The following is a 17,806-nucleotide window of genomic DNA, read 5'->3' on the forward strand; positions in this document are numbered from 1 at the left end:
AATCTTTTTCTTTAAACATACTTCTAGACGTTTTTACAGTCCGCTTTTATGTTCCTTGCAAGTTTACTCTCATACTCTATTTTCCTCCTCTTAATCAATCTCTTGTCCGCTTGCTGAATTAAGACCATAAGACATAGGAGCAGAAATTAGACCATTCGGCCTATCGAGTCTGCTCCGCCATTCAATCATGGCTGATAAATTTCTCAAACCCATTCTCCCGCCTTCTCCCCGTAACCTTTGATCCCCTTACCAATTAAGAACTTATCTATCTCGGTCTTAAATACACTCAATGGCCTGGCCTCCACAGCCTTCTGTAGCAATGAATTCCATAGATTCACCACTCTCTGGCTAAAGAAGTTTCTCCTCATCTCTGTTCTATAAGGTCTTCCCTTTACTCTGAGGCTGTGCCCTCAGGTCCTAGTCTCTCCTACTAATGGAAACATCTTCCCCACGTCCACTCTATCCAGGCCTTTCAGTATTCTGTAAGTTTCAATCAGATCCGTCCTCATCCTTCTAAACTCCATCGAGTATAGACCCAGAGTCCTCAAACATTCCTCATATGTTAAGCCTTTCATTCCTGGGATCGTTCTCGTGAACCTCCTCTGGACCCTCTCCAGGGCCAGAACATCCTTCCTGAGAAACGGGGCCCAAAATTGCTCACAATATTCTAAATGTGGTCTGACCAGAGCCTTATAAAGCCTGAGCAGCACATCCCTGCTTTTATATTCTAGTCCTCTTGAAATAAATGCCAATATTGCATTTGCCTTCCTAACTACTGACTCAACCTGCAAGTTAACCTTAAGAGAATCCTGGACTAGGACTCCCAAGTCCCTTTGCACTCCAAATTTCTGAATTCTCTCCCCATTTAGAAAATAGTCTATGCCTCTATTCTTCCTAACAAAGTGCATGACCTCACACTTCCCCACATTGTATTCCATCTGCCACTTCTTTGCCCATTCTCCTAACCTGTCGAAATCCTTCTGCAGCCTCCCCGCTTCCTCAATACTACCTGTCCCTCCACCTATCTTTGTATCATCTGCAAACTTAGCCAGGATGCCCTCAGTTCCTTCATCTAGATCATTAATGTATAAAGTGAAAAGTTGTGGTCCCAACACTGACCCCTGTGGAATTCCACTAGTCACTGGCCGCCATCCTGAGAAGGACCCCTTTATCCCCACTGTCTGCCTCCTGCCAGACAGCCAATCTTCTATCCATGCTAATACCTTGCCTCTAACACCAGGGGCTCTTATCTTACTGAGCAGCCTCCTGTGCGGCACCTTGTCAAAGGCCTTCTGGAAGTCCAAGTAGATAACATCCATTGGTTCTCCTTTGTATAACCTACTTGTTACCTCCTCAAAGAATTCTAACAGATTTGTCAGGCATGACCTCCCTTGATGAAACCATGCTGACTTTGCCCTATTTTACCATGCACTTCCAAGTATTCTGAAATCTCATCCTTAATAATGAACTCTAAAATCTTACCAACGACCAAGGTCAGGCTAATCGGCCTGTAATTTCCATCTTTTGCCTCACTCCCTTCTTAAACAGGGGGGTTAAATTAGCGATTTTCCAGTCCTCTGGGACCCTCCCTAACTCCAGAAAGATTACCACTAATGCCTCCACTATCTCTTCAGCTTTCTCCTTCAAAACTCTGGGGTGTAATCCATCTGGTCCAGGTGATTTATCCACCTTCAGACCTTTCAGTTTTCTTAGCACCTTCTCCTGGGTAATGGCCACCATACTCACCTCTGCCCACCCGACTTTCTTGAACTTTGGTGATGTTACTCATGTCTTCCACCGTGAAGACCGATGCAAAGTGCCTATTCAGTTCCTCCACCATTTCTTTGTTCCCCACTATTACTTCTCCAGCGACATTTTCCAGCGACCCAATGTCCACTTTTGCCTCTCTCTTACCCTTTATATATCTAAAAAAAACTCTTGCAATCTTCTTTTATATTACTGGCTAGTTTACCCTCATATTTAATCTTCTCCCTCCTTATTTCTTTTTTAGTTGTCCTCTATTGGTCTTTGTAGGCTTCCCAATCCTCTGGTTTCCCACTGCTCTTCGCCGCATTGTATGCTTTCTCTTTAGCTTTTATGCTGTCCCTGACTTCCCTTGTCAGCCATGGTTGCCTCGTCCTCCCATTCATATGCTTCTTCTTCCTAGGGATGAATTTTTGCTGTATCTCCTAAATTACTCCCAGAAACTCCTGCCATTGCTGTTCCACTGTCTTTCCTGCTAGGCTCATCTCCCAGTCAGTTCTGGCCAGCTCCTTCCCTCATGCCTCTGTAGTTGCCTTTATTCAACTGTAATACCGTTACATCTGATTCCAGCTTTTTCCTCTCAAATTGCAGGGTAAATTCTATCATATTATGGTCACTTCCTCCCAAGGGTTCCTTCACCTTAAGCTCCTTTATCAAATCTGCTTCATTACACATCACGAAATCTGGAATTGCCTGTTCCCTAGTGGGCTCCACCACAAGCTGCTCCAAAAAGCCATCTCGTAGACATTCCACAAATTCCTTTCCTTGGGATCCACTACCAACCTGATTTTCCCAGTCTACCTGCATATTGAAATCCTCCATGATCACTATAACCTTGCCTTTCTTACATGCCTTTTCTATCTCCTGGTGTATCTTGTGCCCCACATCCTGACTACTGTTCGGAGGCCTGTACATACCTCCCATTATGGTTGTTTTACCTTTGTGGTTCCTCAACTCTACCCACACAGATTCTACATCATCCGAACCTACGTCACTTCTTGCTATCGATTTAATTTCATTTCTTACTAACAAAGCAATTCTAAACTGCTCCCAATCCTCAGGCTTGCTACTTGTTTCAGCAACTTCATGTGACTCTCTTTGGATCCAATATTCTCCTTAATTTTTTTTTGTTAGCCATGGTTGGGCCACTTTTCCTGTTGTGTTTTTGTGCAAGAAATGTAATAATTCCTTTAAATAGTAGCCATTGCCTATCCACTGTCATCCATCGCTTTTTAATGAAGTTTCCAAATCTATCGTAGCCAATTCACCTCTCATAGTTTCCTTTGTTTAGATTTAGGACCCTAGACTACTTCACTTTTCATCCTAATGAAGAATTCTATCATGTTATGGTCACTGTTCTCTAAAGGTCTCCACACAAGAAGAGTATTAATTAACCCCTTCTCATTGCACAATGCCAAATCTAGGATGGCCTGTTCCCTAGTCAGTTCCTCAATGTACTTGTCTAAAAAATCATCCCTTACACACTGCAGGAATATATCCACAACAGTATTAATGCTAATTTGGTTTGTCCAATCTATATGCAGCTTAAAAATCACCCATGATTCCTGTAGTACCCTTGTTACAGGCATCTTTAATTTACTGTTTAATGCCACTCCCTACCTTACCACTATTGTTTGGAGGCTTATAAACAACTCCCACTAACGTTTTCCACTTCCTCTTAGCTCCACCCGGACTGATTCTACATATAGATTTTCTGAGCCAATATCCTTTCTCTCTATTGCTCTGATTTCATCCTTAACTAACAATGCTACCCCACGTTCTTTTATTTGTTGTCTGTCTTTCCTAAATATTGAATACCCTTGGATATTCAATTCCTAGCCTTGGTCACCCTGCAGCCATGTCTCTGTAATCACAATTATATCGTACTTGTTTACATATATTTGCGCTGTTAATTCATCTAATCTTATTACAATGCTCTGTGCATTCAGCTACAGTGCCTTTAGACTTGCCTTTTCAACATTTTTACACATTTTCTTTGTACTGTGGCCCTATTTGCTGCTAGCCCTTGTTTCCTCTGCCTTCCACTTTTCTGTCTTTCATTTCTATCTTTGTTTCCCTCTTTTTTGTCTTCCAGCTCAGGTTCCCATTCCCCTGCTACACAAATTAAACCCTTCCCCACAGTACTAACGAATAGTCTTGTGAGGATAATGGTCCTGGGATTAAAAGCAAAAAACTGCGGATGCTGGAAATTCAAAACAAAAATAAAAATACTTGGAATAACTCAGCCGGTCTGGTAGCATCTGCGGAGAGGAACACAGTTAACGTTTTGAGTCCGTATGACTCTTCAACAGAACTAAGTAAAAATAGGAAAGAGGTGAAATATTAGCTGGTTTAAGGGGTGGGAGGGTGGGACAGGTAGAACTGGATAGAGGGCCAGTAATAGGTGGAGATAGCCAAAAGATGTCATAGACAAAAGGACAAAGAGGTGTTGAAGGTGGTGATATTATCTAAGGAATGTGCTAATTAAGGGTAGAAAACAGGACAAGCAAGGTGCAGATAGCCCTAGTGTGGGTGGGGTGGGGTGAAGGGAAGGGATCGAAATAAGCTAAAAGGTAGAGATAAAACAATAAATAATACATTTAAAAATAATGGAAATAGGTGGAAAAAGAAAAATCTATATAAATTATTGGAAAAAAGGGAGCAGATTGGAAAGGGGGTGGGGATGGAGGAGAGAGCTCATGATCTAAAATTGTTGAACTCGATATTCAGTCCAGAAGGCTGTAAAGTGCCTAGTCAGAAGATGAGGTGCTGTTCCTCCAGTTTGCGTTGAGCTTCACTGGAACAATGCAGCAGGCCAAGGATGGACATGTGGGCATGAGAGCAGGGAGGAGTGTTGAAATGGCAAATGATAGGGAGGTCTGGGTCATGCTTGCGGACAGACAAGGTGGTCTGCAAAGTGGTCACCCAGTCTGCGTTTGGTCTCTCCAATGTAGAGGAGATCGCATTGGGATCAGCGAATGCAGTAGACTAAATTGAGCGAAGTGCAAGTGAAATGCTGCTTCACTTGAAAGGAGTGTTTGGGCCATTGGACGGTAAGGAGAGGAGAAGTAAAGAGGCAGGTGTTGCACCTTCTGCAGTTGTATGGGAAGGTGCCATGGGAGGGTGTTGAGGTGTAGGGGTTGATGGAGGAGTGGACCAGGGTGTCCCGGAGGGAACAATCCCTGCAGAGTGCCGCCGGGGGTCGGGGTGGGGGGATAGTGAATGGAAGATGTGTTTGGTGGTGGCATCATGCTGGAGTTGGCGGAAATGGTGGAGGATGATCCTTTGAATGCAGAGGCTGGTGGTTGATAAGTGAGGACAAGTGGGACCCTATCATGGTTCTGCAAGGGAGAGGAAGGTGTGAGGGCGGATGCACGGGAGATGGGCCGGACACGGTTGAGGGCCCTGTCAACCACCGTGGGTGGAAAACCTTGGTGAAGGAAGACAGGTCAGAGGAACTGTTTTTGAAAGTGCATCATCAGAACAGATGCGAACAGAACAGAATGGACTGTCTCCCCTTGTCCAGTCCCTTTCCATCTACATCCGTGATTCCTCTCACACGCTACATCATATCAACAATTTCCAGTCCCCTGGCCCCAACCGCCTCCTTTTCACCATGGACATCCAATCCCTCTACACCTCCATCCCCCATCAGGATGGTCTGATGGCTCTCTGCTTCTTCCTCGAACAGAGGCCCGAACAATCCCCATCCACCACCACTCTTCTCCATCTGGTTGAACTTGTTCTCACATTGAACAATTTCTCCTTCAACTCCTCTCACTTCCTCCAAATAAAAGGTGTGGCTGTGGGTACCCGCATAGGCCCCTGTTATGCCTGTCTCTTTATGGGGTATGTGGAACATTTCTTGTTCCAGTCCTACTCCGACCCCCTCCCACAACTCTTTCTCCGGTACATCAGTGATTGCTTCGGTGCTGCTTCATGCTCTCGTCTGGACTTGGAAAAATGTATTAATTTTGCTTCCAATTTCCACTTCTCCATCATTTTCACATGGTCCATCTCTGACACTTCCCTTCCTTGACCCCTCTGTCTCAATTTCTGGTGATAGACTGTCAACCAATATTCATTATAAGCCTACTAACTCCCACAGCTACCTTGACTACAGCTCCTCACAACCCGCTTCCTGTAAGGACTCCATCCCATTCTCTCAGTTCCTTCGCCTCCGTTGCGTCTGTTCTGATGATGCCACTTTAAAAAACAGTTCCTCTGACATGTCATCCTTCTTCGTTTACCAAGGTTTTCCACCCACAGTGGTTGACAGGGCCCTCAACCTTGTCCGGCCCATCTCCCGCGCATCCGCCCTCATACCTTCTTCTCCCTCCCAGAACCATGTTAGGGTTCCCCTTGTCCTCACTTATCACCCCACCAGCCTCCGCATTCAAAGGATCATCCTCCACCATTTCCGCCACTCCAGCATGATGCCACCATCGAACACATCTTCCCTTCACCCCCCCCGGCGGCATTCCGCAGGGATCGTTGCCTCCAGGACACCGTGGTCCACTCCTCCATCACCCCCTACACCTCAACCCCCTCCCACGGCACCTTCCCATGCAACCGCAGAAGGTGCAACACCTGCCCCTTTACTTCCCCTCTCCTCACCGTCGAAGGGCCCAAACACTCCTTTCAAGTGAAGCAGCATTTCACTTGCACTTCGCTCAACTTAGTCTACTGCATTTGCTGCTCCCAATGCGATTTCCTCTACATTGGAGAGACCAAACGCAGACTGGGTGACCACTTTGCAGAACACCTTGTCAGTCCGCAAGCATGACCCAGACCTCCCTGTCGCTTGCAATTTCAACACTCCTCCCTGCTCTCATGCGCACATGTCTGTCCTTGGCCTGCTGCATTGTTCCAGTGAAGCTCAACACAAACTGGAGGAACAGCACCTCATCTTCTGACTAGGCACTTTACAGCCTTCTGGACTGAATATCGAGTTCAACAATTTTTAGATCATGAACTCTCTCCTCCATCCCCACCTCCTTTCCGATCCCTCCCCCTTTTTTCCCAATAATTTATATGGATTTTTCTTTTCTCACCTATTTCCATTATTTTTAAATGTATTTCCATCCATTGTTTTATCTCTACCTTTTAGCCTATTTCGATCCCTTCCCTTCACTCCACCCCAACCCCACTAGGGCTGTCTGCATCTTGCTTGTCCTGCTTTCTACCCTAAATTAGCACATTCCTTAGATAATATCACCACCTTCAACACCTCTTTGTCCTTTTGTCTATGACATCTTTTGGCTATTTCCACCTATTACTGGCCCTCTATCCAGCTCTAGCCGGCCCACCCCCCCTTAAACCAACTTATGTTTCACCTCTTTCCTATTTTTACTTAGTTCTGTTGAAGAGTCATACGGACACGAAACGTTAACTGTGTTCCTCTCCGCAGATGCTTCCAGACCTCCTGAGTTTTTCCAGGTATTTTTATTTTTGTTTTGGTCTTGGGATTGCTAGGGTGCGACCCGTCTAGCTTGTACATGTCCCATATTTCCCAGAATTGGGCCCAGTGCCTCAGGATTGTAATTTCCTCCCTCCTACAGCATCTCTGCAGCTAAGCATTCATCTGGTGTATTCCGCTATTCCTGATCTCGCTCGCACTTGTCACTAAAAGTAATCCTCCAATTGCTATCTTTTGAGGCCCTGCTTTTTAATTGATTTCCGATCTCCCTTTATTCTGCTTTCAGGACCTCTTCTCTCTTATCTATGTAGTTGGTACAAATAAGGACCACGACCTCTGGCTGTTCACCCTCCACCTTCAGAATGTCCTCCAGCTGCTCGGTGACATCCTTGACTCTGGCATCAGGGAGGCAACATACTATCCTGGTGTCACATTTACAACCACAGAAATGTCTATCTGTTCCCCTTATGATAGAATCCCCTATCATTTGCTCGCTCATTCTATTTTTTTTCCACCCCCTCCACGCTGCATCTCCCCCCCAACCCCACTCACCGCAGGAGAGACTTCCTACACATGTGGTTGCACTAAACACTGGAAGTGTCCCTGACTTCCCAGGTTGCACAGGAGGAGCATTACAGATGGCTGAGATGCCCTCCCAAGACTTACCCTTAAATTACTTCCTTTACTTTTGTTTCCTCCAGTTTAAGGAATATTAAGGGTAGTAGAAATACTCACCAGGTCCTACTTACCAAGACTGCCACTCTTGTGCTGGCTCCTGGGCCTGCTCTGGTGTTGGGTCTGGTCCCCCTCGCGCTTTAAGGCCACTGCTCCTCTCAGGTTATCAAATGCCAAAAGCAAAGACAAAGGATTACCTCTTTCCTTTCCTCTCTTAACTCCATTAATCACCCAACTCCCAACACTCTAAGTTGCTCATGTGCTAAGTCACACTAAGTTTGCTGGCTTTATATTGTTCTAAGACAAAGGCTAGCTGACCCAGTTACAGAGGAACCCGTTTCAGCTGCTAAGCCCAACTGCTCACCCAGTGGGGACTTTGTTGAAACCCAGCTTAAGGCTGAGAGCTTTAGAACTTAAACTGTAGATTTCAATCAGCAATACATTAAGGAATGGTCCGGATTCAATTCTATAGCACAAATCTCAGAATAGGGCTGGCAACAATAGTCTGACTCCAAACCAAGTGTGCTATCAGTTGAGCCATATTGATAAATGTTTACGTAATAACTAAGTTCAGCCATTTTTTGTCTTTACTTTTTAAGGTTAACCAGCGTAGCAATATATATTCTACTTAATTCTGATACCACATACACCGCTCTCGGCCTGCTGCCATGTCTGTGGTGCCCTTGGCCTTGCTGCTCTGTCTGCAGCACTTTCAGCAATGTTCATTCTGAGAAATGGCCAACCAGACACTGGGCAACATTTTCACCCTGTCGGTGGGGAGTGTGGGAGCAGGCCGGCTTCCGATTGGGGGTGTGCCATTTTACGAGGGCAGGCCAATTAAGGCCCGCCCAACATGATGTCTGCCAGGAAATGCCATGCACTCCCTGTGCAGGCCATGACGCACACCCAACGTATCCCCGCGTCATTTTACATGCTGGCGAGTGGGCCCTGCCCCCGCTCACCAACCGGAAAAACCTGCCCTATATGTATTGACCAATTAAAGACTCTCCTGCTGCAAAATTCTGTTCTTATCACTAGGTGATGCTAATATTCTGTGTTAAGTGCACTAGTGGTTGCTCATGGTAGTACCCATCCTTCAATTTTATTCCACTTTATTGAGTATCTTTCAAGCCAAAAGGCAACTGTAACAGAATGATTACAAATGAATCATCCAATATGTGATTAATGTCACAAGGGTGCAAAATACACCGGGGAATTGTGTTAACTAATCATAGACGTTTTAACAACACACAAAAGTGAATTTTCCTGAGGTGTCCTGGCAGTAGATTTGTGGGGTGGGGCGTGTTGGTGGATTTCGTAAATGGCTATTTTATTAAAGTACTGATTAGTTTAAAATTATAATGTAACACTCTGAAGCTGAGTGAACTAACACACTTTTTCTTCTCTTCTTTTTCAATTGAACCTGTTGATGACCGCAGTTGCCAAGAGCAAGTCAAAGTAAGTCAATACTTGTATTATTTATTACTAACGGTATGCCACACAGGCTGCAAAAATGCTAAGTAAGTTTTTTTTTGCCTCAGTTTTTTATTAAGGAGGAGCCGGTTAATTTATTTGGGAACTGAGAAGAGGAACTAGAGGGTTTTGTAGAGATAAGTTGCAGAACACTTCAAATTGCTACCAATGTGGTTGGTGAATGGTCATGCCAGCTTAAGGTAAATAAAACCCAGGGGCTGGACATGACAGATCTGAGGATTTTTAAGGAAATCATGGAGGAAATAGCAGCAAGGTGGGCACAAATCTTCCAGAAATCACTGAATATTAGAGCGATGCCTGGGAACTGGAGAAATACGGTTGTTCCTTCTATATATAATTAAAAGGGAGCAAAAGTGACCCAAGCCAGTGAGTTTGACATCCATTGTAGGTAAGGTTAATGGAAGACCATGTCAAAGAAAAGATCCTGGCATAAGCGGATAGAAATAAAATCATTAAATGATCGTCAATATGAATTCAGAAAGGGATGTCTTGCAATCTAACTTACTAGTTTTCTTTGAAGATGTGACAACTTGACAAGGATAGGGCAGTATATGTGGAGTATTTGGATCTCAGTAATGCCTTTTGATAGTTTTTTCCTGGGAAGGATGAGACAAAGTAAAGTAAGTGGAAATCAGGGGTGATATTTTGCAATGGCTACACTATTTGATGACTTGTAGAACTCAGGGTTGTGATACAGGGAGACTATGGAGCCGCAAGATGCGTTTTTGGGACCTATTTTGTTTGCTATTTTTATAAATGATCTGTTGCTCCGGGGCACAAGCATAATGGTTTAATAGCGAATGATAAATCTAATGAAGATGGAAGATTCCAAAGCTGACGACATTAAGCTCAAGCAGGATTTGAATATATTTGGGAATTGGTCAGGTAGGTGGCAAATGACATTCAATGCAGAGAAGTGCCCCGAGCTCCCCAGCATTGGTGTTTCCTTTGCTTCATGTCTGGCTCCGTTGTAGAATGATTAATAGCCATGATTAGTCAAGAATTTCATTATCATTGTACTGTGTGGACCTTGATCATTTTTTGTCTAGTAGTTCCTGTGTTCTGATAAAACACGCAATGATGTGAGTTTTTTTTCATTCATTCATTCGTGAATGTGAGCTTTGCTGGCTGGGCCAGCATTTATTGCCCATCCCTAGTTGCCCTTGAGAAGGTGGTGGCGAGCTTCCTTCTTGAACCGCTGCAGTCCATGTGGTGTAGGTACACCCACAGTGCTGTTAGGGAGGGAGTTCCAGGATTAGTGTGATTTAAACTGTTGGTGCTGATATGTTAATCTAGTTGAAAAGTTGGAAGCGAAAACCCTTTTCACGACATCTACTAATTGAAGGGTCAGGCTTGTGAATATCATCCTCTGGGGGTGTGCCATCTTATTGGTATTTTACTGAAGAGTCAGCACGAACTTCGCTTCAAACAAACCTTTCATCTGACCAGAAATACCATTTTGTTGCACTATTTCAAAAGGCACCTTTAGATAGGGCAGGGCTGGCCAGAAACACAAGGAAATCCATTGCATTTATCTGCATAAAACAGTTGTAGTTTGAAGGGTTTGGTCTTTTCTAATGTCTTTCGCTGTTGGAAATGGTTCACCTTTGTGTGCGTCATAGCCGGTTCACTGTAATAGTCTTGCTGGATACCTGTGGTTTCCATTTCAACAGTAACTATTTACATTACTCATTGTGTACTTTGTCCCTCTCCTAACAACCTGTCCTAACAATCTTGTGCTTAACATTTATTGACGTCCTTTTATCAGTTGCACCTGATTTCTCTTTTGAGTCACTTCCTGTTGGAGGAAGAGATGTTCAAGTACCATTCCTTGTACCTTGGTGATGGGAGGGAAGCAATATGGTTGTTCCTCAGCTGCTGTCAGTGATGCTGTGTAAGCACCGCTGGTAACTGTGAGAGTGCCTATTTTATCTCTTTTCCTCTCCGCCCCCACCATCAGGGTTTCTCTCTCACTTCTAGAATGGCTGCTTTATATGTGAAGAGTCACTGAGGTGATCTCAGATCTTTATACAATGCCAGTTCCAGCTTTTCTGGTTCGTCAACTCCCACATTGGTCCTAGACAAGATTCTCATATATCTAAAGCTGTACTTCTGCTCATCTAATCACTAGAATCTGTCAGGATGTCCAAGATGGACTGAATAAAGCATTAAATCCTTGACAGGTACATCAACCCAGCACTACCAAAAATACTTGCATTTATTCTAAAATGGTTTGATTTAGTGCATAGCCTTGAACCACTAAAACTACCAGTTCTCCCTGGTTTAATCACTGATTAAAATATGTTGGAAATTGGATCCTGTAGATAGCAATCCAATTCTATCCTGACTGTGCATTTTGTCCCCGGGATGAAGAAAATTGGGTGTAGTTTATCTTCACCAATTCCACCTCTTTAAACAAAGACTTTTGAGAATCTTTTTCATTTAACAAAGAGCAACACAAGAGCTGTCTGTTTCTACACACCCTGTTACTTCAATTTTCTCTTGCATGTAAAAATGTTAAATTGTTAAGTTTAAATTGAACCATTCAAATTAAACTACATGGGAGACATTTTCTCTTAACTCAAATTTTAACGTGAATTTTAAGTGAAGTGGGCTGTATTTTAGTTATAGGGATCGATGTCATGTTGGGATGTTACTGGACCAGTATTCCAAAAGCTTGAACTAATCATCTGGGTACAGGCTCCTATTTTCTCCATGTATGCATTGTTTAGAAATGACTTCATGAGTTCAAATCCCACCACAGCAGCTGGGGAATTTAAGTTCAGTTAATAATTAAATTTGGAATAAAAAGCTAGTATCTGTAATGGTGACCATCTAACTACCGGAATGTCTGACTCACTAATGTCCTTTCGGGAAGGAAATTTGCCATCTTTATCTGGTCTGGCCTGTATATAGACTCTAGATTCACAGCCATGTGGTTGACTCTTCAGTGCCCTCTGAAATGGCCCAGCAAGCCACTCAGTTGTCAAGTAAGCAGCTTACCATGATCTTCTTGAGGGCAGTTAGGCATGGTCATATGGCACATAAATGCTGTGACAGCCACATCACTTGCCAGTGATACCCACATCTCATGAACGAATAGAAAGAAATTAACTTTTTGCAGCAGCTCTATCTGAAGAGAAGTTTTTCTGGTTTGTCTCCTCTTAGATGTGATTTGAAACCCAAGAGTATTCAAATAATGAGAGTTGATTATTATGCTAACCTCCCTATATTGCACAAATGGAGTCACTTAGTGGGATCAAATCCATTCAGTGTCTGCTATTAGCCTAAAACTGAAATGTGGAAGTATTTTACTCAAAGGCTCCTATTATCTTAAGCCCTGTATTCTTTGTCTAGAAATGATCTCATTGCAGTATTTTATTGGTGTAACTGGGTCTAATGTATGTTTGCTAAGCCTAGTTATCACTCTAAACTGTTTAACTCTTGCATTCAGTGGAGATTTTGACGTTGACGAATAGAAGTGTGGGAAAGATCTTGGCTCAGCCACAGCAAGAACATAGCTAGTGTAAGACCAGAAAAACCATTTTGATCCATCTGGTCTGTGTTGAAAATTAGGAAGGGTTTTTAATTATAAAAGGTTAAATTATAACTGGTTCCCAAGTCTTAATTTTCAGCTGTCAATCCTGAGTTTCAGTGGCTATTTTGTATGTTTGTTGACTGCTCATTAAGTCAAACTCTCAAGGGCACTGACTCTTCATTTAACACTATATTGTAATTTTGCATATTTATATGGATTTTTTTCAGTTTGTTCTGGGCATGTGGGTGACGCTAACAAGGCTGCATTTACTGCCACCTTGCCCTGAGACAGTGCTGGGGTGGTGGGTGGGTTCTTTTTGAACTGCTGCAGTCCTTGTGGTGGTGCTGCTCCCATGATGTTGTTTTGGTTAGGGAATTCCAGGACTTTGACCCATTGACTGTGAAGGATTGGCACTATATGACGAGATGAAGATGGTGTGTGACTTGGAGAGTATCATTGAGGTGTTGGCGTTCCCATGATTTGCTGCTCTTATCTTCATGGTAGAGGCTGCAGGGCTGAGAGCTGCTGTCAAAGCAACCTTGGTGCACTGTGCCCGGTAGATAGTTGATACTATAGTCACATTGCACCAGCGATGGAAGGGCTGGTTATTCATACCACTTGCAGGGGTGATCAATCAAACTGCTCTGTCCTGGGTGGTGTTGACCATTGAGTACTGCAGCTGCATTCACCCAGGTGACTGCCTGTCAATCAAAGATTATCGCGGGTAGGCAGAATGTGGAGTTGAGGTTACAATCAGATCAGCCATGATATTGAATGGAAGAACAGGCTTGAGGAGTGGAATGGCCTCCTCCTGCTCCTAATTTGTATGTTCGCATGTAAAAGCTGTGAGCTGTATATTTCAAAACACTGCAGTGTTACTGTGTTGAGAGATTACACTGTCACAAATGCTTAAAGTGTACCAGGTTCCGTTGCTTAACATCGTCGTTAAAAATACCGTTTATACAATATGGCACAGCATAATTTCTAGGCTTTAGTGTATTATAGGCTTGATGAATGAAAGAGTTGCAACTCTTCAATGGGCTTGTTTTGTTGGACTGACTGTGAGAGGCAGTAAATGTCTCCAGTGATCATTAGTCAATGTACACAAGTTGTTGCACCTCATACAGTCCTGACAGGTGCAAATTATAAGCATTCTGTTGTACTTTTAGCACTTGTTGGTAAGATGTAAGACATTTAGTATATTAGTGCTGCAGACAAGGTAAAGTTCTGACAAAATTGCTGGAAGTATACAATGTCGCCATCATAATCTGAAAGGTTGATGTTTATGGTGTCGCTCCTCATTCCCCTGTTAACCCATTTGTTAAGATCAGTATAATGGAACTACATAAGCTGGAAGGTCACAGATTTGATTCCTGAGCACTGTGAGCTTATACCTGCTAATGTGTCTTTGGGGGTGCTGCAAGTGCTCTTGCTGTCTCTGAGCAGGGAGGGTTAAAATCATCCAGTGTTCCTCTCCTGCCTGCTATCCAGTGACTCCTGCTAGGTGGCTGTTGTGAGAGGGCAGGGTTTTGTTTCACAGTGCTGCACCTCACACTGCAATTTTCTGTCAATACTGTTGTTCATGGAAGACCATGAAGAATGGTCATTTGAAAAGCATTCCTGGAGTTGAAACGTGAGGAGAAGAGGATGAGGGAAGAAAATGTGCAAATCCTGTTTTTAAATCATGTTTTTGAGATGCTGAAACAGACTGCACACCTCATTAGCTCTTGCTATTATTTAAATGTATTACATTGGCTGCACCTAATTCAAGGAAACTGACAATTTTATTTTAACCCTTGGGGGAGTCATTTATGAGGCAAGGCAGAATTTTTCTTAGAGTTCTATATGAAGAAGAAAATTTGGAAATACCCAACCAAGCAATTGAATACGGCTCAGGTACATAAATTAATTTCAGTAAGTGTATGGTAATATAGTTACGTTACTGGACTAATAATCTGGAGGCACGAGTTCTTATCCCACCCTGGCGGTTGGGGAAATTAAGTTGAAAGAAATAAATCTGCAATCAAAAACTAGAATTGGTAATAGTGACTAATAGTGACTGGCTTATCGTAAAAACTCAGTTGGTTCATTAATGTCCTTGAGGGAAAGAAATGTGCTGTTCTTACTGACTCTGACTTATATGTGACTCCAAACACACGCAATCTGGTTAACTCTCTCAATTGCCTTCGAAAATGACCTAGCAAGCCACTTATTTGTATTAAAACTCTATGAAAAACTATAGTTGAAAGGGACTACAGTGGCAAGAAGGTAGCTTAAGTAGGCATTTAAGAATGGGCAAGAAATGCTGGTCTTCCCAGCGAAGGCCACAGCCCATGAAATGGTAAAGAAAAGTGGTAAAGTGCCACCATTTCTAGGAATAATTTTTAATAAGTTCTGAAGGAGGGGTTAATAGCCCCATCCTAAAACATGTAATCTGCCTCTATTTTCATATTGTGAATCATTAGCTGCAATGGATTGCACCAATTGTCGGCTTGCCTGCTTCTGTGCGGCTAACTACAACTGATGCAAAACGTCATGACCCATACTCTGATGACCTCTGGCCTCACCGAGCTACACTGGCTCCCAGCATAAAATTATACAAAGCGGATTAGCCCTCTTTCTTCACCATTGCAGGCCACTCCTTCAGCCGCTGTGCCTGTTTAATACCAATAATTGCACTTTAAAAAATAATACATTTGTTAAAAGCACACTTGAGTATCCTGAGGATGTGATAAAGTTGCTACATGAATATGAACCCTTCCTTCCAATTCCCAACTCTCTAGAACCCTGTCAATTAATACCCTCCATCTTGCCATCTCCTTTCCTGCTTTTCAGAAGCCTCCTAAGAACCCTTTTCTTTGGATGAGGGGAGCAGCATAGCCACTTTCCCACTCATTCAATGACCCTCCCCTTTAAAGCACTGAGGCACAGTTGTGAGGAGTGTGTGTGGTCACTGATAAATGAAGATTTGACTCACTTACTGGCAGAGCAGAATCTGACAAATGTTTTGTTGAATTTTCCCAGGTCCATTCTTGTGAGGATGGTGAGTGCAGCTGGAAGTGGCTATTGCTTCAATGTAAAGAGGAGCCGACTACGGGAAAAAATAATCCTGAGAAAACACGATCCTATAGGTAAATTGTAACGTGTATCTATGGCAGGTAGATGGAGAATGTGTCACTAGTTGGCGTCTTCATTAGGTACCCTTTATTGATGCTACTAACTTATTCATTCATTTCATATTATAACTCTAACCACCAATTTGTTATCTATAATGTATTAAAAATGTTGTGTGTGTGTGTGTGTGCCCTACTCTAGTTATACTTTGCCCTCTAACCCAATTTCACCTGAATTCTACACATATCTTGACTTCCTATGTGAAACACCATGAGAGATTGACTGATACTCTAAAATATTCATTCTGGAATGTAATCTTGTTAACAAAATGGTCTCATACCATACAGAACTAGAAGCAGCATGTAACATCTTCATTCTTGTACTCTGTTGGCAATGATCGACATGCGCCACATATTGCCACCTGAAAATGGGGTGATCCGTTACAATACAGAAGTGGGCTGTTTGGCCAAGCAGGCCATGTTGGTATTAATCTTTCACACAAACAGTTGTCCTAATCCTATCTGCCTGCCCTCTATTCATTTCCTTTTTATATCCCTTTGCTTCAGCTACCTACCTGTCTATTCTTAAATGTCAACATGGTTTCCGTTTCAATCATTCACTCATGATATATTCTACAGCCTCACAACCCTGTGTTTGAGTGTCTATATATATTTTTTATGTGTGTGTGTATGTTAAAGTTTCTCCTAGTAACTACGACAACAGTACTGACCTGAGAATGAGTTTGAATCCCTCTTGTTGACATTTGCAGGCTGATTCTCTAGAGCAGTGTGATACTCACTTCCCCTTCATCTGTGGTGCTCAGGAGACTGGCTCTGGGCTTCCTTCCACCGTCTGCTAGTTTAGGCACAGCTTTCCCTAGGGGGTGAGTCTGTTGTGCTGCTTGGCAAATCAACCAAAAAGCATTACAGATATCTGAGAATCTATGATCAATGTCTGTGTGTGTGTGTGCAACTCCTGACTGAGGACGATTTGGACCAAATAGAAAGGTAAAGTAAGGTCTGAACAAAACACACGGTACTGCATTCTTTGGCCTTACTGTTCAACTTCTATAACTGGTCTTGAATTTCAGCACACTGACTGACTAGTGAATTGGTACTGGGTTCTTTTATCACAACTTTTTCCTCCACTCCCTGCCATACCATCTGTGATTGGAATCCAGTGTTCAAGATCTGCTCCAGATCAGATCCAGGCCAGATTAAAATTATGTTCCCTGTACTTTTCTTCAATAATGTGCCTCCAGCCCTACCAGATTTCTGCACTCCTTCAATTATGTCCTCTTGCACATCCCCAATTTTTCATCGCTTCACTATTGGCACCCGAGCTAAGCTCTGGAATTCCATCCCTAATCCTCTCCACTTCTCTCTCTCCTTAAAAGTTCTCCTTGGAACCTACCTTTTTAACCAAGCTTTTGATTACCTGTCCTATGATCTCCTAATATGGTTCGGCAACAAATTTTATGTAAAGGTGCTCCTGTGAAATGCCTTGGGATGTTATACTATGTTAAAGGCACTATGTAAATGCAAGTTTTTGTTGTAAATCCCAATCCCTAGAAGAATATTTCCCACTCAGTACCTGAGCAACATGGTGATTTCTTTTTCACACCGGTATCTCTGCGAGCTCAGTACATGAGGCTCCCAAGTTTAGTGCTGTGAACACTCACCCATTTAAAACAGAAGTATTCAAACTCATTGGCCCAGATCTTCCAGTCAGGATCGGAAACCCTATTTCTGACTCTGATCAGACAAAAAAAATGCACTTACTTTGCTCCAATTTTTCTGAGC

General features: G+C 43.1%; 1 protein-coding gene across 1 annotated transcript in view; it reads left to right on the forward strand.

Moving 5' to 3' along the window:
* Positions 1–17,806, forward strand: part of mrpl33 (mitochondrial ribosomal protein L33) — a 48,878-nt gene that overhangs the window by 28,846 nt on the left and 2,226 nt on the right. Inside the window, exons 2-3 of the mRNA XM_041188726.1 lie at positions 9,298–9,316; positions 15,915–16,021. Coding sequence (XP_041044660.1) covers positions 9,298–9,316; positions 15,915–16,021 — 126 coding nt within the window. The remainder of the gene's footprint in view (positions 1–9,297; positions 9,317–15,914; positions 16,022–17,806) is intronic.

Source organism: Carcharodon carcharias, chromosome 5 (assembly GCF_017639515.1).
Source record: "Carcharodon carcharias isolate sCarCar2 chromosome 5, sCarCar2.pri, whole genome shotgun sequence".
In the NCBI taxonomy this organism is placed as follows: domain Eukaryota; kingdom Metazoa; phylum Chordata; class Chondrichthyes; order Lamniformes; family Lamnidae; genus Carcharodon; species Carcharodon carcharias.